General features: G+C 51.1%; 2 protein-coding genes across 5 annotated transcripts; both read left to right on the top strand.

Moving 5' to 3' along the window:
- The first annotated feature begins 1910 nt into the window (after positions 1 to 1910).
- On the top strand, positions 1911 to 8750 carry UPK3A (uroplakin 3A). Its single transcript, XM_074227301.1, has 6 exons — positions 1911 to 2082; positions 2557 to 2715; positions 4679 to 4958; positions 5744 to 5826; positions 7159 to 7291; positions 7990 to 8750. The coding sequence occupies exons 1-6, from the start codon at positions 2031 to 2033 to the stop codon at positions 8147 to 8149; spliced, it is 867 nt and encodes a 288-aa protein (XP_074083402.1). The 5' UTR covers positions 1911 to 2030; the 3' UTR covers positions 8150 to 8750.
- Positions 8751 to 9932: 1182 nt separating this feature from the next.
- On the top strand, positions 9933 to 22428 carry FAM118A (family with sequence similarity 118 member A). 4 transcript variants are annotated; one of them, XM_074227300.1, is made up of 10 exons: positions 9933 to 10164; positions 12976 to 13031; positions 13573 to 13825; positions 14626 to 14847; positions 16316 to 16444; positions 18077 to 18362; positions 20013 to 20111; positions 21831 to 21863; positions 22096 to 22179; positions 22288 to 22428. In XM_074227300.1, exons 2-10 carry the CDS (start codon positions 12985 to 12987, stop codon positions 22305 to 22307), a joined length of 1173 nt encoding a protein of 390 aa, XP_074083401.1. In that variant the 5' UTR covers positions 9933 to 10164; positions 12976 to 12984; the 3' UTR covers positions 22308 to 22428. The 4 variants fall into 4 exon arrangements, with proteins under 4 accessions (XP_074083401.1, XP_074083399.1, XP_074083398.1 ...); XM_074227298.1 differs by having other exon boundaries at positions 10083 to 10164; positions 18182 to 18362; XM_074227297.1 differs by lacking the exon at positions 20013 to 20111 and having other exon boundaries at positions 10083 to 10164.

The following is a 22428-nucleotide window of genomic DNA, read 5'->3' as shown; positions in this document are numbered from 1 at the left end:
CAAACTAGAGCTTCTGAGCGGAGCTACCTGGCTGGGGTCCTTCCAGTGTGAGAAGCCCTGTGGGCAGAGAGAGCTGAGGACCAGCCTGGGGATCCAGGTCTGGAGTGTAGCCTGGAGAGGGGGGGAAGGAAGAGAAGCAAGGTCAGGAGATGGGATGGTCTGCTTTGCTCAAGCAAGGCCTTGGGGAAAAGAATTCAGGAACCTGACCTAGAGTGGGTTGGCTTTCTGGGCAATTTTCTCACAATTAGTCTCCCCCAATTTCCAACAAAACACAACTTTTTTTCAGGGGTACAAAGATTCCTTCAGACCAAAAGAAGCTCTCAGCTAGTCAGCTTTCAAGACAGCATTTCAATGAGCTGAGACACTAGCAAAGTCCTGGATGTGCCTGGCTTGGGCAGGACTACTGTGGAAACACTAGTCAACAAAATCCGGGATAAAAAAGGCAGGGGTCCCAGGTTCAAGTCTCTCCAAATGTTCTCTTTCTCAGTATCCTGTTCTGTAAAACCAGGGCTTGAAGGTCCTTGGAAGGCTTTCCATGGGACAGTCCTTCAATGCAGACTGAATTGTTGAATGGGCCATTGGGGCTTAGGGCCACCACAGGAATGGTGATAAATCTCAAACTCTGCACCTCTCCCCTCTGCAGAGCAGCTATTTTTACTAGCCCTAAAGTAAGTCAATTCACTAGCAGCCTCGGGACTGGCCTGGGCTCAGACCCCACAAAGTCATGTTAGAATCTTGCAGACAAAAGGTTGTTTATACATTTGAGTCTAGAATGAGAACAATTTCTGGAAAGCTGTTTGGCTATTATGCTGAGGATCCCCCCCCCCCCCATTTAGGAAGACAGAAGGTAATAAAGGCAGAGCTGGGAGAGATCTTAGAATAGAGGTCAGAACTGTGAGAGCCCTCAGAGCATCCAATCTCATCCAAACATTAAGTCTCCAGTACGATCAGTGCTAGCCAGGATTTTGAAGACATAATAGAACAAAATCAAACAGCAATCCTTGCCCTCAGGAGCTGCCCAGCTACTGGAGATAAAGAAGCCTTGATATGTTGTTTAAAGAGAGGAGCCTGTATATCCAATGGGGGAAGACGGGAAAGTTTCCTCTGAAAGGGAAAATGTGAGCAGAGCTTTGAGGGAGGCCAGGAGGAAGGGCACTGCAGGAGTGTGCCAGAGCTTGAGGGTAGGAGAAGGCCAAAGAGTTCATGGCAGAATGCATGCTGAGGAGCTGTGCAGTAACCCCAGAAAGGTAAGTGGAGGTCAGCTTGTGAAGGCCTCCAATGCCAGGCTCAGGGACTCTAGGGAGCTTTTGCAGGTCCTCGAGCAGGACAGAGACATCAATCAGTAAACTGAGGGGCATCAATCCATGTATCTACTTGCTGCCAGGTACTGTTCTGGATCTGGGGTAGGGTAGGGCCAAGACCACCATGAGACCAAGCTCACTTGGTTCAAGATGTCTGTATCCATCTGACAACTATGAGGGATAGATCTAAGATGGGAGGTACCGGAGGCAGGGAGGCCAAAGATGAGACTGTTGCCTCAGTTCAGTGAAAATTGATGTGGGTCTAGTATGACTATGTGAGTGGGATAAGGGGAGAATGCAGGACAAGTGGAGGCAGAATGGTGAAGACAGGGAAACAGATTTACCCTTCCCTTGTATTCTCCCCACACACATCTAAGCTTTAGATAAGGATATTGGTCCTGCCTCTAAACTCAGGAATGCTTAAGTACTGACCCTTTGATTACCATCAATGTTGCCCTGATAAGCAGAGGCAGACAAACATGGATGGGGGGACAAGAAATATCGGTTTCCAGTCACCTTTCCTCTCCTCCCTTCTCTCCTGGGTCACCAGGTGAGTGGAAAGGGTGGGACTGTAGGCAAGGCTACTGGGTGATGAGAGCATGGATTGGTTTGAGGGCAGCATAGGGGTGGGGCCAGCTCTAGGTCCCCAGGTTCTCTGATGTGTAGGAGCTGTAGTCAAGTTCTGTTATTCCGTCCCAATTCAGCCAGAATCTCCCCAGGTACCTGACCATGTGTCCCTTATGGGCTGCACTAGCTCTGGGCTGGCTGCCATTGAGCCTGGGTAAGTAAGCACCCTCTCTCTCTTCTCATCCCTCTTCCCCACCCCAAAGCCTGGTGCCAGGCTGAGAAGCCTCAAGTAGGTAAGAGCCCTGAGTGAGTGGGGAGAACACCCCATGTGTCTGAAAGCCCCCTTCTGCAGATGAACGACAATCGAGGGCCAGCGAGCTGTCCAAGGTCTCCTCTCAACAGCCAAGAGCTCTGACTCTTCTATAGTCTAACCCCTCCTTCCCTCTGTTCTATAGAGGGCCTGAGTGGGAAGGCATGCTTAGAGCAGAAAAAAATGGAACATGTCTCTTAGAGTTAGGGGGGCCTCATGGTCGGAATCCCAAACTTGGGTTCAGATGGTGTCTCTGATACTCATTGTGATTCTGCAAAAGTCTCTTTAACACTCTGAGCCTCAACCTCTCTGGCTGTAAAATGAGGGGCGTCCCTTTCAGCTCCCTTGATCCTTCCCTTGCCTTGTTTGCCTCCCCAGCGGTGGACCTGGAACCTCAACTAGCCAGCATCACGTTTGCCACTAACAACCCCACCTTGACCACTATCACCTTGGAGAAGCCTATTTGTATGTTTGATGCCTCTGCTGTCTCACAGAATGTCTCCTATGAGGTCAATCTGTATGTGATGGTGAACTCAGGTAAGTTGAGTTCTTATGCCCAGCTCCCAGGAGGTCAAGGCTGGCAGGGTCCTGGGAGATCATTGATTATACCCACTCCTCACTGACCAGAAGGGCACAAGTTCACAGAGAGAGAAGTGTGATCACGTCACATCTGGAATCCAAGTCTCCTGAGTCAAGATTCATCTTGGCCTAGCATCTTCCCAATAAAAAGTCATGGAAGAGCACAAGTTCTGGGCCTTCAAGATCTCAGAACATATAGTTAGGCATTCAGGAGGCCAAGGCATCCTCACAACTGGGTGAGACCCAGAGCCTTTCCCTGGGCCAGCATCCACACTCGGCTACATTATTACTAATGAGTAGCATTTAACCTTTTCTGAGAACAGTCCAGGGAGGGGGAGATCACTGCCTCCCAAGCAGCCCATGCCACCTTTGCCCAGATTCTATTGCGGTTTTATCCTTACTTAAAAATTGGTATCATTGCAACTTCAATGCATCATGGAGGAGGATTAGGTCAGATGCCAAGTGTTTTAGGGGCTGTCATGGTCAAGAAGGATTAGTTTTGTTCTGCATAACCCCATTTGGCAGATCAAGGAACAGGAGGGGAAGATCTGGGAGCAGGAATCCTACCTAACCCTCAGGGCTCTATGAAAATGACCTCTGTGGTCTTAAGAGTTAGTGAACTCTTATTCAAGTGGAGGCTGGCTGGTTACCTATGGGAGCTTCGTAGAGGAGACACTTCCTTGGCTTTGTGTTAGATTAGCAGGTAGACACAGAAATGATTATCTTTAGTGTAACTGTGATGGATTTTCTCTTTTCCTGAAGTGGCACAAATCTTAAATGGCTCATGATTTTGGTTCCTCAATCTCACCCTTCCCCCTCAGATCAACCCTAATAGACTCACTCCTTTATTGGGACAATATCTTGCTTTCCCTGATGGAGTAATATTGACCTTCCCTGTGGAATGGACGTGGCAGAAACTTGGGGTCCAGATCTTAGCTCTTGGTCCAAGACTAGCTTGGTAGACATCGAGGACTTCAGTGTCACAGATTTAGAGCTGGGAAATCTATCCCACCCCCCCCATTTGAGAGATGAGGAAGCAGAGGCTGAGAGTCAAAGTGACCTGAGTCACAGAGCAGCTAATGAAGGTTGAGGCAAGATTTGAGGTTGGATCTCAGTGAGCCCAGGCAGCTGGTGTGGTATAGAGGATGGAGCACTGGATCTGAAGTTGGGAAGATCTGAATTTGAATCTTGCCTCATTAGCTGCGTGTCCCTAGACAAGTCTTTGCACTTTTATTTACCTGTTTTCTTAGTGGTAAAGTGGGGATAATGATCGCCCCTACTTCCCAAGGTTGTTTTGAAGACCAAATGAGAACGTATTTGTAAGAGGTGCTCAGCACGGTGATTGACATGGAGTTGCCGTGTTTCAATGCAGGGCTCTATCCTTGGCCCCTCCTTGTAGTCCCTGCCTCTCCAATTTCATCGACTCATAGGCCACAGACTTTTAACCCCAACCTTTTACAGTGGAGGATCTGGAGGTCCAGATCTATCCAATGCCTGACCCAGGGTCATGCCCAGAAGGTGCCCTTGACTGGAGGCAGCAGTTTTCTTTCTACTGCCCTGAAAGGGAGAGAGGAGAGTTACTGGGATAGGAGTCACACCTGCCTTTCAGGGCAATTGTGAAGATGTAGCAGACACGCTGCCTCCCAGTCTCTCTTCTAAGCTTCCTCTCAACTCATTCAATTTCTGTTCTAAGGTCCCTCCCAGCTTTGACATTTCCTGGGTTAAGCTCTTTTCTGGCACTGATATTCCCTGTTCTAAGCTCCCTCCTAGTTCTAACATTTTTCATTCTCTGACCTAAGCATCCTTCTGCTGGGATTCATCTCAGCAGGTCTTGCTCTCACTGCAGTAGCGGGGATGTGATGCTCCCAGAGGTGGATGCTGTCCACATGGAAGGTGCTGATCATGAGGAATTGCCTTTCAGAGAGCCTAGGACAGGCGGCCATCCAGGACAATCGCAGCTTCCCAATCAATAACACATTCCAGGAGACGTTCGGGGGCCAGAGAGCACCCTACAAAGCTGCCTCCTTCATCATGCCCCAGTGTGGAGACCTGCCCAACCTGGACGAGGCTGGGGACGTGAACAAAGCTGCTGAGATCCTGAGTGCCTATTTGGTCAGGGTTGGAGACGATGACTACTGCTTACTGAACCCCAACTTCAAGGGTAACTGCAATCCCCCTCTTATGAGGGCCACAGAATACAGGTAGGTAGGCTTTCCTAGGTCAGAATCACGGGATACTAGAGTTCCAAGGCCCTCTCAAGTCACCTGGGACAACCCACAGACCCTGCTAGAATCCTTGACAAGTAGTTCTGCCTATTTGGCCAGTTTACTGCCCCCTGAGAGGAACTACGCCGGGATAGGATAACTCTAGGGAGGAAAAGGACTTTCTTCACATTGAACCCAAATCTGTTTCCATGAAACATTTCCCCCAATCCTCCTGATTTGGCTGTTTGAGACGAAGTCAAACAAGAATGGAATTCCATGTTATTCACCATATATTTCTGATGGGCAATTCAAAGAAGCTCTGCATCCACTGGGTAGCTTTTCTGGAATATGCCTGTAATTATTATGGCCTCTTTCTCTCTCCAGGTCTCATCTCCACCCCCCCACCCCCCGTAAGATAGTAAAATTTAGATGGCTTCTGAGATTCTACCTTTAAGTTTCTATATTCTCCATATTTAAGGCCCCTCTTAGCTCTAAGCTTCCTCTCTAAGCTCTTATAGTCTCTCTTCTAAGTTTCCTGCTGGCTCAGACTTTCCCTGTTCTAAGTTCCTTCCCTCCTCTGATATCCCCTGTTCTAAGATTCCTCCTAGTTCTAGCATCCTTCATTCTACAGCCTAAAGTCCCTCCCAGCTCTGTTCTAGACTCCCTCTCAGCCCTAATATTCTTTATTCTATATTGAAAGGTCTCTTCCAGTTCTAAGATGGTGTTCTGTCTTCTAAGTACCCTTCCAAATGTTCTATCAACACCTCCTTTTTTTCTTTTAGGTTTAAATATGTACTGGTAAATATATCAAGTGGTTTTGTGGAAGATCAAACCCTCTGGTCTCAGCCAATTCGGACAAACCAGAGTAAGTACTGGCAGTGACTGGAGGTTGGATCATTTGAGGTGATGGAATAAAGAGGATGAGCATTCTCCTTCTTCCCAGTAGCACTGCAAGGTTTAGACAAGCTCTTTTCTCATCTGGCAATGTGGGAAGAATCTGGGGCTGGCAGTGTGGAAGGGATAGGCTTGTGGTGACACCAGATGGAAAGAGTCAAGCCTAGACTGGCCTACGGAGCTTCCTGTCCCAAACTCGATTCTCAGGGGTTTTAGATCACTTTCCTAGGCCCCCCACTTCTAGCAAACTTGGGAACTTGCTGAGATGGGACTTCTGCTCAGTCTGACCACAGGTGATGGCTAATGTGGGGAGGCCATCCTTGTGTTTCATTTTAGGCTAAAGGCTTCCTTCCCACTCTCTAGCTTCTGGGCAAATTGGTTCCAATGTGTTTTCTTAGGGTCAGAGGATCATTTCTCTAAAGCTGAAGAGACCTCAAGACCACCCAATCCAACCTCCTCCACTTAGCGAGAGAGTCCAGGTGGTTGAAGGGTCTACCATCAGAGGAGGCATTTGGATCTGGGTTCTTGCTGTCTTCATGTCATCCCTTCTGGTCTCATCAGTTGTAATGATCATGGCTACAACAGTCCACAATGACTTCCTACATGTGAAGCATAGAAGGAACTGGGTCTCCTGAGTGCAGGGAGCTCCAAGGGGGATGGCATCCTGAATCCTTGGGGGCTCCAGGTCTCATAGGACTTAGCTCAGCCCCAAGATGAGAAGAGATACAGTCACAAGGACTTGAGACCAGGCAGATTCAATTAAACACCGTTATCATGGGGAGTGGATTGGAAGTTGGGGAGCAGATATCCAAATAAAGCATCTTTCTTCCCTGTTCTCAGGGGAGGGAGAAAACCTGTTTGGGACTAGTTGGGTGGTCTTGGACAAATTCACCTCTGTAAAACTAGGGGGCTGGATGAGATGAGCTTGATGGGGCTCTTCTAGCTCTCACACTGGCAAAATCAAATCTTTGGTGTGAAGAAGATGGGACTGTCCAATGGCTATCCCAGTACTAAAAGGGGTGTGTGTGTTGTGGATGTTGAAGTGAGGGGGTGGTGGGGACAATATGGCAATCCATGAGGGCCAGTGTTCCCAGAACCTTAGCCTGTCAGAGGAGGGAACCCCGATAGATCATCTGATCTCAGCCCTTCTTTTTGCTGAGACATAGGGATCAGAAGGGGAATCAATGGTTGGACTGGAGCCCTCAGAGCATTGACACTCCACAATTTGAGCTGGTGTTCTGAGAGAGGGCTTTCCTCCTTGCCTCCCTCACTTTGATGAGGTGCCTTGTGTCCCCTCTTCCAGTTTTCCCACCCTCACAGATTGACACTTGGCCTGGCAGGCGGAGTGGGGCCATGATAGTCATCACTTCCATCCTCAGCACTCTCGTGTTCTTTCTGCTGGTGGGCTTTGCAGCAGCTGTCATCTTCAGCTTTGTGTAAGTCACTGCCTCCTTGGTGAGATGAGACCCACTCTAGGACCATGGAAGTTTCCCTGGGGAAAAGTCTCTTGACAGGCTGGGTCAGAGGGTTGTTCCTGCTCACCCTGCTGGGTTGCTGAGGTCCTTTTCTGTCCCAGTACCTTGGGAAATGAGAATGTCTCAGCTAGGAAGAATCAGGGAACACAATCTAGGTCCCTCACCTTACAGGACCTTGTTCATAGTAATGCAGCTAGTAACATCTTGGAATATTAGAAGATGATAGGTCAACCACATTCCTCAGCATCTAGTTGGCCCTGCCACTTACTGGCCTTGATTTTGCTAACTACAAAATGGACATGAGAATCTGTTCATCCTCCTGGGTTCTTATGGGGCTTACATGTGATATTAAGTGCAGATGGGGCAGTGAGGAGGCCCAAGGGATTTTCAGTGGAACAAGGCTGGGAAGAAGGCAAGGGGGTGGGGAGGAGAACTCCTAGGATTTTGAAGGAAGCAAAGAGTTCAGGGCTGAGTCTGAGGAGATTGCCTCAAGGCAGGATGGCCCTGCCATCTGGTAGTTTCCTATTTTAATGAATTCTTCTTGTCCACATCACTGAAGCTCAGCAAGCCCTCTTTAATTTGATTTCTTGCGACAAAGTCCTTTTTTCCCCACCTAGTTATGTATTTATCAATCTCTTGTCCTGATTTCTTTTGCTTAGGAGTATGGGGAACTCAGACTTAGAGATACAACATGAATCTCAAATCAGCCAGGAGGTGGTTCCAAAAGCCCAGGGAACCTCAGAGCCCTCCTATTCCTCTGTGAATCGAAGGCAATCTCTGGATCGAGCGGAGGTCTATACCAGCAAGCTCCAGGACTGAGACCAGTTGAACTGATGGCATAAAGAATTGGATAAAGCACCGGCCCTGGAGTCAGGAGTACCTGGGTTCAAATCTGACCTCAGACACTTAATAATTACCTAGCTGTGTGGCCTTGGGCAAGCCACTTAACCCCATTACCTTGCAAAAAAAACCTAAAAAAAAAAGTGTGTGTGTGTGTGTGTGTGTGTGTGTGTAGGCTATCTGTACATGTATGAATGTATGAGTGGTAGGTTATATGTGTATATCTGTGTAGGTATGTCTGTGAGTATATGTAGTGGGTAGATATATGTATATGTGAGTGACTGATGGTATGTAGTCTACATGTGTGAGTGTTGTATATGTTATGGGTGGGTAGATGTATGTGAATGTGTGTATGGATATGTGAATGGCTGAGTATGTGTGGGCTTGTGTAAAGGTGTGTGTGTGTGTGTGTGCCAGTGTGTCTATCTGAGAGAGGCCTCTGCTTGGATCTTCTTCCCAGCTTCCTCCAGGCCTTGGAGGGAGGGGAATCAATACGTGTTGCCCCACTGACTTGACCTGTATAAGGGCTCTTGGCTCTGGTTAGGGAGAGCTCAGAGCAGGTTCTGAATAAACAACTGTTGACCACTCTGCTCCGTTGAGGATGTGTTCATTAAACCGTCACTGATCAGAACAAGCTTGTGAGCTAATGGGCTCTCCATCACTCAAGTACAGCCTTTCACTTTTGCCTCCTGGGCACGAAGTTACTTTCATAGAAAATGAGCCCTCGAGCGCCCTGGGCACACTCACTAGTGCAGGGGGCAGTTTGACTGAGGGGTAACCCCCTCTCAGCCTCAGTTTCTCCCTTTGTAAAGTGCGTAGTGGGCCTCCAAGACTTCCAAGGCATCTTCCTGTTGTCCATCCAGGTCAACGAGAGATCCTCTGCGGAGGAGGGAGGTTGTATTTGAGGGTCCCCGGACAAGCACCTGAGCACCTGCCGTATGCTGGGCCCTTACCTGTGCTGATGCAAAGGTCAAGGCTAAGTGCCGGTGCCTGGGGCAGCTTCCACCCCCAGAGGAGGGGCTCATCCGGAAGAGCCACTAGGGGTCTTTCTGTCGTTGCCAGGCAGTCGGGGTGATGACTTGCCCCGGGCCACCCGGCTGGGTCATGAAGTGTCCGAGGCCGCAGGGGAGCTCAGGCCCCGCCGGCTCCGGGGCCGGTGCTGCCCACCGGGCCTTTCACCCGGAGCGGCCCCGCCTCACTCGCTTTTCTCCTTGGTCAGTCTCGGCGGACTTCCCAGGGCAGGCCCCTCGCCCTTCCTAGGCGCGCCCGGGCCTCGGGCCCCGTTCTGCCTGATCCCCCCTCACTGGGCCGGGCCGGGCGCACCCACGGCCAGCTCGTGCCCTGCCTCGGGCCGGACGGCTCTGCCGGGCAGCCCGGGGCGCGGCCCGCCCGCGTGGGGCCCCTTCGGGGCCGGAACTCTCCGGCGCGCGGAGCCCGAGTCCCGCCGGAAGGCCGCGTGACGCACCCGCCCGCCGGCCTCCGCCTCGACTTCCGGGTCCCTCCGGCGTGCCGGGCGCGCCTGCGTGGGGAGGGAGGAAGGCGGGGAGCGCGTCCCGCGCCTGCGCGTGGGCGCCGGCGCCGCTCCCGTCTCCCCGGCCGGCGGCGGCGAGCACGAGCACGAGCCCGCGCCCCTCCCCCTCCGCGCCGGGGTCCGCGCCTGCGCGGCAGAGTGACCGCGAGCCCGCCTTTCCGCTCTAACGGCCTTTTTCGCGAGGCAGGGTCGCGCCTGCGCGTCGGCGGTCCCTGGGCGCGCGCGCCGGCCCCGCGGGAGAAGTGCGCCTGCGCGGGGGCCAGAGCGGCGCGGCCCGGCGCCGCCCCCTCCCCGCCCCCGGCCGGAGGCGGCGGATGCGGGGCTGGCAGGGCCGACCCCGGGAGGAGGAGGAGGAGGAGGAGGAGGAAGGGGAGCAGGTGCTGCCGCCGTCGCCCCTCGCCCCGGTGCCCAGGGGGCCGCCGGCCGGGCCCCGCCTCGGCGCCCCGCGGCCGCGCACCCCCCGGTGAGTGAGGGCAGGGCGGGGCGGGGGCCTCCGGAGCCACCCGGGCGCCGGCGGGCAGTGCCCGGGCCGTGGCCGGGGCGAGGGAGCCCCCGGGCTGCCAAGGAGGCTGGGCGGCCCCGGGGGCACCTGGGCTGCAGCGAGCCCAGAGGCGCCGGGCCCGGCCTGGAGAGAGCCAGGGGAGGAGATGCCCGGGCCCGGCCTGGAGAGAGCCAGGGGAGATGCCCTGCCTCGAGCCCAGGCCCAGCCTGGGGAGAGCCAGGGGAGATGCCCTGCCCCGGGCCCGGCCTGGGGAGAGCCAGGGGGGGAGATGCCCGGGCCCGGCCTGGGGAGAGCCAGGGGGGGAGATGCCCGGGCCCGGCCTGGAGAGAGCCAGGGGAGATGCCCTGCCCCGAGCCCGGCCTGGGGAGAGCCAGGGGAGGAGATGCCCTGCCCCGGGCCCGGCCTGGGGAGAGCCAGGGGGGGAGATGCCCGGGCCCGGCCTGGAGAGAGCCAGGGGAGGAGATGCCCGGGCCCGGCCTGGAGAGAGCCAGGGGAGATGCCCTGCCTCGAGCCCAGGCCCAGCCTGGGGAGAGCCAGGGGAGATGCCCTGCCCCGGGCCCGGCCTGGAGAGAGCCAGGGGAGGAGATGCCCTGCCCCGGGCCCGGCCTGGGGAGAGCCAGGGGGGGAGATGCCCGGGCCCGGCCTGGAGAGAGCCAGGGGAGGAGATGCCCTGCCCCGGGCCCGGCCTGGGGAGAGCCAGGGGGGGAGATGCCCGGGCCCGGCCTGGAGAGAGCCAGGGGAGATGCCCTGCCCCGAGCCCAGGCCCAGCCTGGGGAGAGCCAGGGGAGATGCCCTGCCCCGGGCCCGGCCTGGAGAGAGCCAGGGGAGATGCCCTGCCCCGAGCCCGGCCTGGAGAGAGCCAGGGGGGGAGATGCCCTGCCCCGAGCCCAGGCCCAGCCTGGGGAGAGCCAGGGGAGATGCCCTGCCCCGGGCCCGGCCTGGAGAGAGCCAGGGGAGATGCCCTGCCCCGAGCCCGGCCTGGGGGGAGCCAGGGGAGGAGATGCCCTGCCCCAGGCCCGGCCTGGAGAGAGCCAGGGGAGGAGATGCCCTGCCCCAGGCCCCGCCTGGAGAGAGCCAGGGGAGGAGATGCCCTGCCCCGGGCCCGGCCTGGAGAGAGCCAGGGGAGGAGATGCCCAGGTCCGGCCTGGAGAGAGCCAGGGGAGATGACCTGCCCTGGGCCCAGCCTGGGCTCCTTGGCGGCACGTGCTTTCTGAATAGCTGGGCCTTGCCACCTCAACATGAGCCTTGTGGAAGTGGGCCCCCCAGCTCTGCCAGACCCCCAGGAGGCAGGCCGAGGGGCCTACAATCATTGAAGGAATGTAAGAGAGAAAATCACGTATTTCCCTGAGTCCAGTAGAAATTGGGTCAATGCCACTATGAGACTTGTACCCTGAAGAGATCTCCCAAAAAGGTCCTAAAAAGGGAAAAAAGACTCATATGTACAAGAATATCTACAGCATCTCTTTTTGTGATGGCAGAGAACTGGAAATTGAGGGGATGCCCATCCACGGGGGAAGGGCTGAAAAAGTGGTGGTTTTTAAATGTGAAGGGATTTTCTTTCATAAGAAATGGTGAGCAGGTGGATTTCAGAAAAACCTGGAAAGACTTGAGGCAAACTCATGTCGAGTGAGCAGAACCAGTAGAACGTTGTACAAAGTCATAGCAACACTGTGCGATAATCAGCTATGATAGACTTAGCTCTCCTTAGTGGTGAAGCGAGGCAAAACAATTCTAAACGACTTGTGATGGAAAATATTCATATCCAGACAACTCTGGAGGAGCCAGAATGCTAATCAAATCTACTATTTTCACTTTTTGAAATTTTGTTTTTTGTTTTTTTCCAATTCTTAGTTTTTCTTTTTGGTTCTGATTCTTCTTTCACAACATGGCCGATGTGGAAATATATTTACAGTGACTGTGCATATATAACCTATGTCATATTGCTTGTTGTCTTGGATATGAAGGACAGAAGAACTCAAAATCTTCCAAAAATGGAAACTATGTGACTAGAAAAAATAAAATTAAGTGGGGAAAATGCAGACTTTGTGATGGGATGGGACTGTTTTCATTTTGTCTCAATCTCCAGTCCCCTACCCAGTGCTAAAAGCTTGTTAGCTGACTTTATGACTCTGAACTTCTGTCTTCTTGACCATAAAGACCCAGGAGAGATGGGGATGAGAAAACTGACTGGCAGTTGCTGGGGGATGATGGATGTGGTGCCTTGTGTAGTCTTCAACCCAGAACCTCTGAATTCCAAGGAAGCCTTAGAGTTGACCTTGTCCAGCCTAGAGCCAAAAGCAGAACCCCTCACAGCAACCTTCTCTCATGAGAGAGCATCCTCTCTGTTGGACACTCGGGCTGGTTGGAAAGTTGCCGCTGCTTTGTCATGGGCCTGGATCTGCCCCTGCTGTTGGCATCTTTGGGTCTGATGTTTGTTTTCTGAGACTGAGCCTGAGACCTTAGAATCCACAGGACAGCCCTTGGTGTGCTTGAAGTCGGAAACATCTCCCCCTTCTCTTTTCCAGGTTCTTATGGTCTGGCTTTAAATCCCCTTTTCCCCATGTGGTATGAATGGAGCTGCTGGCCCCAGGCTGTCCAGACCCTGAGCTTAGCTTAGGAAGCCCTTGATGGAGAGAGAAAGCAATTGAGAAGAGAGATGAGGACTTGCATTTAACAGAGACCTTTTTGTAACCACTTTGAGTCTATTTATGGAGCCCTCCAGAGTGGTGACTGAATTCAGCTGGGCTTCTGATGTTGTTTTCTTTTTCACAGGGTTTACAGATGGAGTCAGCAGAAAAGACAGCAAATAGAAGTGAACAGAAATCCAGGTAAGAGATGACAAGTGTTAGCATGGCCTCCTCCAGTGGTCCCCTTGTCCACAGGAGGGCTCATGAGAAGAAGAAAATTGCCTTTGACCACCTACCTGAAAAATGAGGAATTGAAGGAAGAGATATTCTTAGAGAATTAGTGTGGTAGGGAGACCCCAGCCCCCTCTGAGAGCCCACCTTTCCTTGTGCCTCCCTAGAAGCCCAGAGCAAGAAGGCCTTTGGAGTGAATCCAAATGAATGGAGTTTTGGGGGAGAGAGGGGTAAGGAAAGGTCAGGGGCAGATGGATTGGGAGGGTCCGGCCATGATCTGTTTCACCAAACTTAGGGGTGCTTCTTACAGAGATGGTAGTTAGTACCAGGCAGTCACAGAACTGTTGAGGAGGTCCCTTCTCTGCATGGACCTTACCATCGAGATGGGCAGAGGTACCCCAGCACCCACAATGTGAGGAAGGGATGAGGAGGATGTAGGTTACTGTCATTTATTGACATGGGCTGTCTCTAAAAGGTAGATTCTTGTTCTGTCCTCCTCTTTTTCCACCAGGAAATTTTTAAAAAGTCTGGTAAGGAAGCAGCCCCAGGACCTTCTGCTGGTCATTGGGACGGGTGTTAGTGCTGCAGTGGCCCCTGGCATCCGTGCCCTCTGCTCCTGGAGGAGCTGCATTGAGGCCGTCCTAGAAGCGGCAGAGCAGCTGGAGGTCCTGCATCCAGGAGATGTTGCAGAATTCCGGAAGAAAGTGATGAAAGACCGAGATCTGCTTGTGGTTGCTCACGACCTGATCCGAAAGATGTCACCGGTAAGGTTCTAGTACAGGAAGGTCCATTAGGTGTCTGGTGCTGAGGCTCTGGTGAGAGAACGTGTGTAAAGTGCATCCCAGCCAGTGTGTGGCATGTCCCCCTCTGCCTTCACTTCGTCTCTCCAGGGAGGCGTTTCTGTTTTTTCCCATCAGCATCAGGGCTAGGGACTGGCCCAGGTCCTGGGATTTCATTGGGGAATTCTCAGCTGAAGAAACTCTTTACTGATGCAGGTCAGTGATGTTGTCTTAGGTGCTTGGGGTGTAGAGAGGGTCAGTGAATTGTCCAAGAGCATAGGGGGGAGACAATGAGCCCTGGTCTCTGTGGTCTCTGATCTGCTTCTTAGGCTTTATGTGAGGCTCTCTGTAGGAATTGCTTCAAAACCAAAGCCACTTTTTATGGGTGGCATCAGGGGCTGTCTTTCAAAAACATGAACTGGGATTTGGTTCTGCTATTTGCTGGGATTGTCAAGGACAGTTCGCTCAGCTATGCAGGGAAAACATGAAATGCCACCTTGCTGTTTGTGGCCTGGTATGGGGATCATGGATGCTCTCTAGTGCATGTCACCTGAAAGCTGAAAAGGAATTCTGGCTGGCAGTTGGATTCCATGGAGGGAATCTTGAATTTGTAGTCACAGCCAAGATGAGCCTCTTAGGTTGGACCCTGACTGAGTGACCCAGGCTAAATCACTTTGCCTTCGATGGCTTCTGTGATCCTGGCCAGCCCTAAGAGGGAAGCCCGTGGGTGCTAAAAGTCCTTTGTGGACACTCGGTCATGAACAGCATTGCTTTTCCATCCACAGCGCACCGGGGACACCAAGCCCAACTTCTTCCAGGACTGCTTAATGGAAGTCTTCGACAATTTGGAGCAGCATATCCAGAACCCTACTGTGCTGCAGTCTATCCTCAGCTTGATGGAGCGGGGAACCATGGTGCTCACCACCAATTACGACAACCTGCTGGAGATCTTTGGCCAGCAGCAGAACAAACCAATGGAGTCCTTAGATTTGAAAGATAAAACCAAGGTCGGGAAGAACAAGCTCCCTTAGGGCATCTGTTCAGGCTACCGTAGGCAAAGGAGGGCTCAGCTTTGGTGGGCAGGGAATCAAACTGATAAGCTTGTTGCCTCCTGTGGATTTCTGGACTTCTTTAACAGAGAAGGAAACTGAGATCCAGAGAGGTCTGACAGCTGGCAGAGCTTCACCAAGCTAGTTAGTAGCAGAATCTGACTAGGAACCGGGCATCCTGCCATTGGTCAATCTTGCTGTTAACTAGAGAATGTATAATCAAGCACATTTTGAACCAGAGGTATCGCGTCTTCCACACCTTCTACCTTCCCAAGAGCCCTCCTTTCTTCTGCCTTGGAACCATTAATATTTTTGGTTCATTTTTGTCTTTTCCAGTATAAGACCGTGAAGTTATCATTAATTGTCATAGATCTGTATGTTTTAAAAAACCAATTTAACAAAGAATCTGATGGATAAATATGTACAGTGGTATGGAATAAGAATAGGTTTGCCAAATATGGCAATGGTTTGTTGCTTTCTCCCAGGAAATCTCAGGTATCCTTGTGGTCAACAAGTTAGGCTTTTATTAAGGGCACTGTACTATGTCCCAGGCCCTACACTAGGCAGAGGGGATGCAAGTAAAGGCCAGAACAGGGGCCTTGTCCTCAGCAAGCTTCCCGTTTGATAGGAGAGACCCCATACTGGCAACTCGGCACAGAATCTCAGGGAAGGCCTGTAGAGGATTGGGCTGCATTGAGGGTGTCATGGCCTTGTGCTGACTTAGGCACAGTTGAGGAGGTAGTCCTGGCAAGAGCTGGGCACATTTTGGTGGTGCTCTCCAATGCATCTTGGGGCTTTCTTGACTCTTGTCCATCTCTTACTGTTTGAAGATTTCTGGGTCCTCCTGGGGAGTCATTTGAAGGAGTCTCTGGAGAGGTTTCTTTAATAAATAAAGAGAGGAAACAGAGGCACACAATGGTTAAGGCCTATGTTCTTGGTTCCCTGACTGGGTAAGGGAGCTGAGGTGGGAGTGGAGCTGAGGACTTGCTGGTGTCACATGAATGAAGTATTGGGGATATTGATATGTCTAGTGCTCTTCCGGGTTCCATGAGCTAATCCCCAAAGGGACAGGCAGAGCACTGTTGAGAAGCTTGGAGCCCCAGGAACTACTGATTGTTGTGTGGCAGGGTATTAGAAGACTGCCTTGGTCTCTGCCTGAGAATGAGGGGACAGGTTTGCCTCTTGGGGAGATGCTATGGAGGGCATGATTGTGCCAAGTCTCAGAAGTTTGTGATTCTGGGGTACCCCTAGCAGGGTTGAGGGGCGCCTAAGTCCCTGAGAACATTGAGCAGTACATCCTTTAAGGAAGCTCTCAGTGAACTTCTAAGTTGAGCTCAAGACAGAAGATGAGTAGGTTCTGGTGAGATCCCTGGGGTGTTTCTGTTCTGATTTGGGGCAAAGATTAACCCTAGATTTTTCTTGGCAGGTTCTCCAGTGGGCCCAAGGACACATGAAGTATGGTGTTCTTCATATCCATGGCTTATACACAGATCCTTGTGGGATGGTTTTGGATCCTTCAGGATATAAAGATGTAACCCAGGACCCAGAAGTGATGGTAGGAAAAGCCCTCTCTTCAATGGCTTGTGTTGGTACAATCCTATCCATAGGGCTTGTCTGGGAGTCGGTTCTGTTGGTGCACTCCTCCGTATCTGTAAAATGAGGAACTTGAAGGGCACTGCCAACTGCCAACCTTTAGCTTGGTGTTTCCCAGAAGGGCAAAAGCCTCCAAGTTCCCTCCAAAACCCAGGCCAGCTTAGTTTGCCTGGAATTCCCCTTGCCCCCACTCCTGGAGCTTAGGTCCAGAGCAGGTGGGCTCCCCAGTTGGACAATGGGGACATAGAACAACTCTACCTAGAAGAATGGTCCATCTGGGTCCTTCTGGGCTGATCTGGCCAGGCCTCAGCAGCAGAAGGGCCTGCCAGGCCAGGCCAGGCCAGGTCCCTAGAGAAATAGCGGAGAGGTGATAAACCAGCTGGGCTTGAGCACTGACCCAAAGGTGCCCTCCCTGAAGTCTCTGCTGCTTCATTTCCCAGAGCAACTATTTTCTTTGAGCAATTTGACAGAAACCTGGTCCTGTGACTTTTTTTTTCCTTTTGCCCATGTGGGAAAGTGTTTCTACATCACTTTTTTGGTCTCTGTCCCAACCTATTTGGTTTGTTTATCAATTAGAAAGAGATCACCTTTTACTGTTGGTACTTGGATGGTTTTTTTTGGGGGGGGGGCAGCTAATCTGCTAACCTGGTACTTTCTGGCCCATTCTTACCTCCTTTGGTCTCCCCCCCCCCATTTTTGGTGTTTTTCTCCCTATGTTATCTGATTTTAATACTTACTTTAAAAATTTTTTTTTCCTAAATTTAAATTTGAGAATTTTGAAGATTTTTTAAGCTAAAAAAAAAAAGTCCTCCAAACATGATGAGCTGGCTTGTGGTTTTCACTAACCATGAGGACTCCAGCATTGCTGCCATATCTAAGCCACTGCCCCTTATCTGGATCTGCAGAAGGGTACCTTAAATCCTTAAGATGGAAAAGGCCGGGCAAAATGACAGCCCTGCAAAGAGGATATGCTCAAGGAAGTCCTAGAGATTTGTGAAATAAATAGGTCTTAGGGATGAGTAGAATGAAACTTCTGAGCTTTGGGTGACTTGACCCAGATTGTGAGTTAGCAGGCATTTCAAAGGTGCTGCCTGGGTGTCTATTTAGGCAGCTTGGGAATTTTCTGGTTGTAGAACTAGCAGGTCAGAGCTGGAAGGGTCCTTGGGGGCCTGAGTCCCCAGGATTGGGAGGATGTATAAAGGTCACAGACTTGGCCATATGCCTCTGTGGCTTTAGGTCTGCTGCCATGGTGGAGGCGTCTCCATCTGTCTCATTCCTTCCTTCCTTCAAGAAACTGTTGAGATGTACATTTGGGGGCCAGCACTCCACTCAGCACTGGGAAATACAAAAAGAGGCAAATCCACAAAATGAGCTAAATACTGGATAAACGGGAATAGAGGGAAAGCATTAGATGTTAGAGGGGCTGACCAGGCTTCTTGTAGGAGGTGGGAGTTGAGTTAGACCTGGTTGAAAATTGGAGGAGAGGGATGGAGGAGAGCCAGAGCGAATAGGAGGGGTTGGGGGAGGGGCAAACAGGCAACTGCTCTCATCTGGTAAGTTGCGGCGAGCTCTTGCTGCTTCTGCTTCTTCCTAGAAAGTTCTGCAGAACCTGTACCGGACCAAATCCTTTCTGTTTATGGGCTGCGGCGAGACCTTGAGGGACCAGATATTCCAAGCCCTGTTCCTGTACTCTGTGCAGGACAAGGTGGATCTGGAGCACTTCATGGTGGTGCTCAAGGAGGATGAAGACCACTTCTTCAAGCACCAGGCTGACATGCTTCTGCATGGCATTAAGGTTGTCTCCTATGGGGACTGCTTTGACCACTTCCCTGAATATGTGCAAGATCTTGCTGCTCAGATCTGCAAACAGCGGAGTCCAGGTGTGCAGAGCCTCTCTCTCTGTGTCTGTCCATGTGTCTGGGAAAGCCAAGGGGCTGCAGGGTGGGATGGAGGAGTCCCTTGGAAGCAGCCCACAGTGTTCGGATACAGGCATTTAGGACCAGGCCAGCTTGTGGCCCAAGGTGGCATGTTCTGATCTGTACAAAAGAGGTCAAAGACACCTTTGGGGAACAGTCCCCAACTCAGGGGAACCCCAAACTCGGATTCTTCCGACCAAAATAGAGGAGTGGGGGTAGGATGTTGAGAGGGCTCAGTGGTCTCCTCGAACTTGAGGAGTCCCTGGCACTGCATTGAATGGTGTCGGTATTGATAAGTTCTTGACATCACTGTGTTGTCAGGCACGAGATCCCTTTAGCCTTAGTTTGTCCTGCCAGTTCTCAATTTGAAGGCTAGTTGTTGGGGGGCTGGAAGAAGGGGAGGGGTGAGAGGTTGGGGGAGCAGGGTAGAGCTTAGAGAATTGAAATCCAAGGTGAACTGAAAGCACAAGTCTCCACTCCCTCCCTTCTCCTCAAATGAAATAGTGAATCAAATCAGAACTGCAAGCAAAGTTGCCTGATGTACACTCTCTCTAAATTCAGTTTATGAGTATTTATTGAGTCCCTAGTGTGTGCCAGTCCTTGGGCCAGGTGCTAGTCATCCAGCTCTAGTCTCAACGGTTCTTGTCCTTGAGGAGGAACAGATCTTTTCTCAAGGTGAACAAATGTGAAAAGGCAGCCTGAGTAATTGAGAGGAAGAGAATCCGGAACCCTTGGGACACGGCCACAGGGAGGGAGGTGGCCAGAGGAAGGAAGAGCCCAGGCCTAGGGAAGGGTGGTCTGGATGTCTCAGACAATGGTATGAAGGCTAGTTTTTCTGCTTAAGACATGGTGTTGATCCTGGAGGCCAGAGAATTGACCTGATATGGTTATAGTGCTAAACTGGAATCAGAAACAGGGTTCGGATTCGCCTCCCCGTGCCTCAGTTTCCTCATTTGTAAAAATGATTGGGTTGAAGTTAATGGTCTCTTCGATCCCTTCTGGTTCTAGATCTGCTCTTATGATCCATATAATTAATTATCATTTTGACAGCTGTGTGAATGATGTTTTGCAAAGGGGAGGGAAAGTGATTTGGAGTTAGATGTGGGCACTTTCCACTTTGAATTGCAAACATAGGGCTTTGTAAAATCGGGGGGAGGACACTAGGTCTGGCCAAACCTGTGATGGATTGGAGGGCACTGGAAGGAAGGCATCTCATGAGATGCAGAGAGGGTTAGACAGGGAGGGGCTGATGTGCTGGAGTTAACAATGTTGGCAAATGGTGGAACATGGAAGCCAAAGCACTTGCAGCACTCGAAAGCTCCATTTCCTACCCTTCTTTCCTTTAAAATATTTTATTTAAGGCAATGGGTCTAAGCCCAAGGTCACACAGCTAAGCAATTATTAAGTGTCTGAGGCCAGATTTGAACTTGGGTCCTCCTGATTTCTAGGCCAGTGCTCTATCCACTGAGCCACGTAGCTGCCTCCATACCCTTCTTTCCAAAAAAAAAAAGCAGCATTATTACTTCTAGAGGTGCCTGCTTTTTCTAAGCTTCCTTTTAACTTTCCCTTTGTCTCTTCTGTTATATTGGCCCTCTTTTTTTCTTTCTTTTTTAGCCTCACCATTGCTACCCTATTCCCAATTACAAATCAGGAGGAGAGGGGAAAAAAGCCTTTGTAACAAAGTCAAGCAGAATGAATCCACCCTGTGTCCAGGTCCAAAACCCCCCATCTCTTTTATGTACCTTTGTTTTATGTACCTATGTCTGTCTGGGATGGGGATGTGCTTTTGTCATTGCCTTTTCTTGACTGGGCTGTTTTAACTCCCTTTGTGCTTTAGCTTATGTGACCCAGGATCCCTTTCCCCCATTGTTGAGTCGTATTATTTTAGACCCCCCCCCCAACCCCTGCTTCAGGGTTGACAAGTTTATTTTGCCTGGGACTCTTCCCTCCCCAGGATGACTCTCTAAGTCATCCCACCCCTGACACTCCCAGCCTGATTCCCTCCTGCATCAAACTCTGTAGGTGATAACATGGAGCTTCTTCCATGTAAAGAGAAATAATATAGCTCCTCCTTATTTCTCAGTTAAGACTCTTTCTAGATTTCTCTGTACTCTTGTGTTTCTATGTCAAACTTCCTATTCCACTCTAGTTTTTTAAGACCAGAAAATCGTGTGAGAAGTTCATTTCTTTTTCCCTTTGCAGTATTATAGACAGCAGAAATGACTACTATTATTTCAAGATCTTTGGTTTTTAGTTTCAGGTGCCAGGCCTGATGTGATCTTGGCTGTGATTCCTTGATATTTGGTCTGCTTCTTTATGTATGGTTGCAGGATTTGGTCACTCTTGGGACTTTGACTTTTAGGAAGTCCACTTTTTTACCTTGTACTTTGATTTTTTGTTAATTTGGGCAGTTGGGGTTTTTTTTTTTGCATTGTATCTAGTCTTTATTTTTTTAAAGAATTTAGGGATTCCAATGTAAGTTTTCTCTTTTTAACTCTGGTTTTTTTCTTTTTAGTTTTTTATAAGTAAAATTTTATTTTTCTCTCACCTCTCCCTGTTGGAAAAGGAAAAAAAATCCAAACCTTTCTCTTGTCAAGCAAACCCATTCATTCCTGCATTGGCCACTTTGAAAATATTACAATGACAACATCCCCCAGCTTCTTCTCATTCTGCCTTCTGGGAGGGTTTTTGGTCTTGAATTTGATTCTTCAAAGGCTTAGATTTGATTCTTCAAGTTTTTGGTCTCATTTCTTCTCAGAGAGGCCTCAGGTCCTGTTTAGTACCCTCTGAATTTGGGGGTATTCCTTTGTTGGGTCACTTTGACTCTGAATAGTTTTGTCCATTTGTCTGTCCGTCTGTCTTTGCCCACTCCTTCCTCCCTCCCTCCCTGACCTGGTGATGGGGCCCTCTGTGGTTTCCCTTTTCTCTGTGTCATGGCTTGATTTGGTTTATTTTTCTGGCTAATGCCAAACCTTCACATCTGTTGGAGTTGAATTAACCTAGGAATTGGAGGGCTGGACATTATAGCCAAACAAAAGTGGTTGTGAGGGGATGGAGGGAAGAGAGGGCAGGCCTAGAAGAAAGAACCTTCTGTCTGGCTTCTCCTTGGGAGCATGTTCTCCAGTGTCAGAAAGGGGAGGGGGGGGGTTCTTGCCAGATAGCACAGCAGCCTCTGAACAGGGGGCCCACTCCCAGCTGTGAGGGGCTCAGAGTCTAGCCAGTCTTGCTCCCTCCCTAGCTCAGCCTTCACCCTTAAGAAATGAGAGGCAGTCAACTGGTCCCTGAGAGGGGAGACACATGGCCTGGGGAGGTACCTTTGGCTGGGTCCGAAGGGCTGGGGTAGCTTCTCTTACCCAGGCTCTGAAGGTGGGGACTGTAGATGGACAGCATCCAGGCCCCCGTGACTCACGGAATGTTTCTTCTCACTTGTAGATGCTGACCGAGTGGACAGTACAACGCTGTTAGGTAAAGGACATCCCTCTGGGACTGGGGGATATTTGACCTGGGTGGGGAGGGGGGGAGGAAGCCCCTTTGATAGTCCTAGTCCTTGCTTCAAGGCAACCCAAGAGGTCCCCTCAACTCTCCGGAAGCTGGCTGGTGAGAAGGTCCAAAACAAAGTTTGAGGGGCATGGAGCCCCTTGGAGCTCTGCTCATGGGATGGGATCTGTGTCTATATCCCCCCCCCCCCCCCCCCCAGGGAATGCCTGCCAGGACTGTGCCAAACGGAAGCTTGGAGAGTTTGGTGTCGACAATCCCAAAAGAACAAGACAGTCAGATCCAGGTCTGTGTGCTTGGAGTTTGCTGGAGGCAGGATGGGGAGGGGCAGTCTTGGTGGACCCTTTCTTGGGCCTGTCTTCTGAATCCAGTGTTTGCTGGGTGTCTTTGACAGATGATGCAGGAGGGTCTTGAGATCCCAGAGACCCTGGAGACTGTGCCTGGAAAAACCAGCCTCGAGGCCATCACAGTGCATACCCAGGACCCCCCCCACTCAGACACTGACATCAAGGGAAGCCCCAAGGGAGCCCCACGG

The sequence above is a fragment of the Macrotis lagotis genome, chromosome 2, assembly GCF_037893015.1.
Source record: "Macrotis lagotis isolate mMagLag1 chromosome 2, bilby.v1.9.chrom.fasta, whole genome shotgun sequence".
NCBI classification, from domain to species: Eukaryota; Metazoa; Chordata; class Mammalia; order Peramelemorphia; family Peramelidae; genus Macrotis; species Macrotis lagotis.
This window is presented reverse-complemented; position numbering and strand designations above follow the sequence as displayed.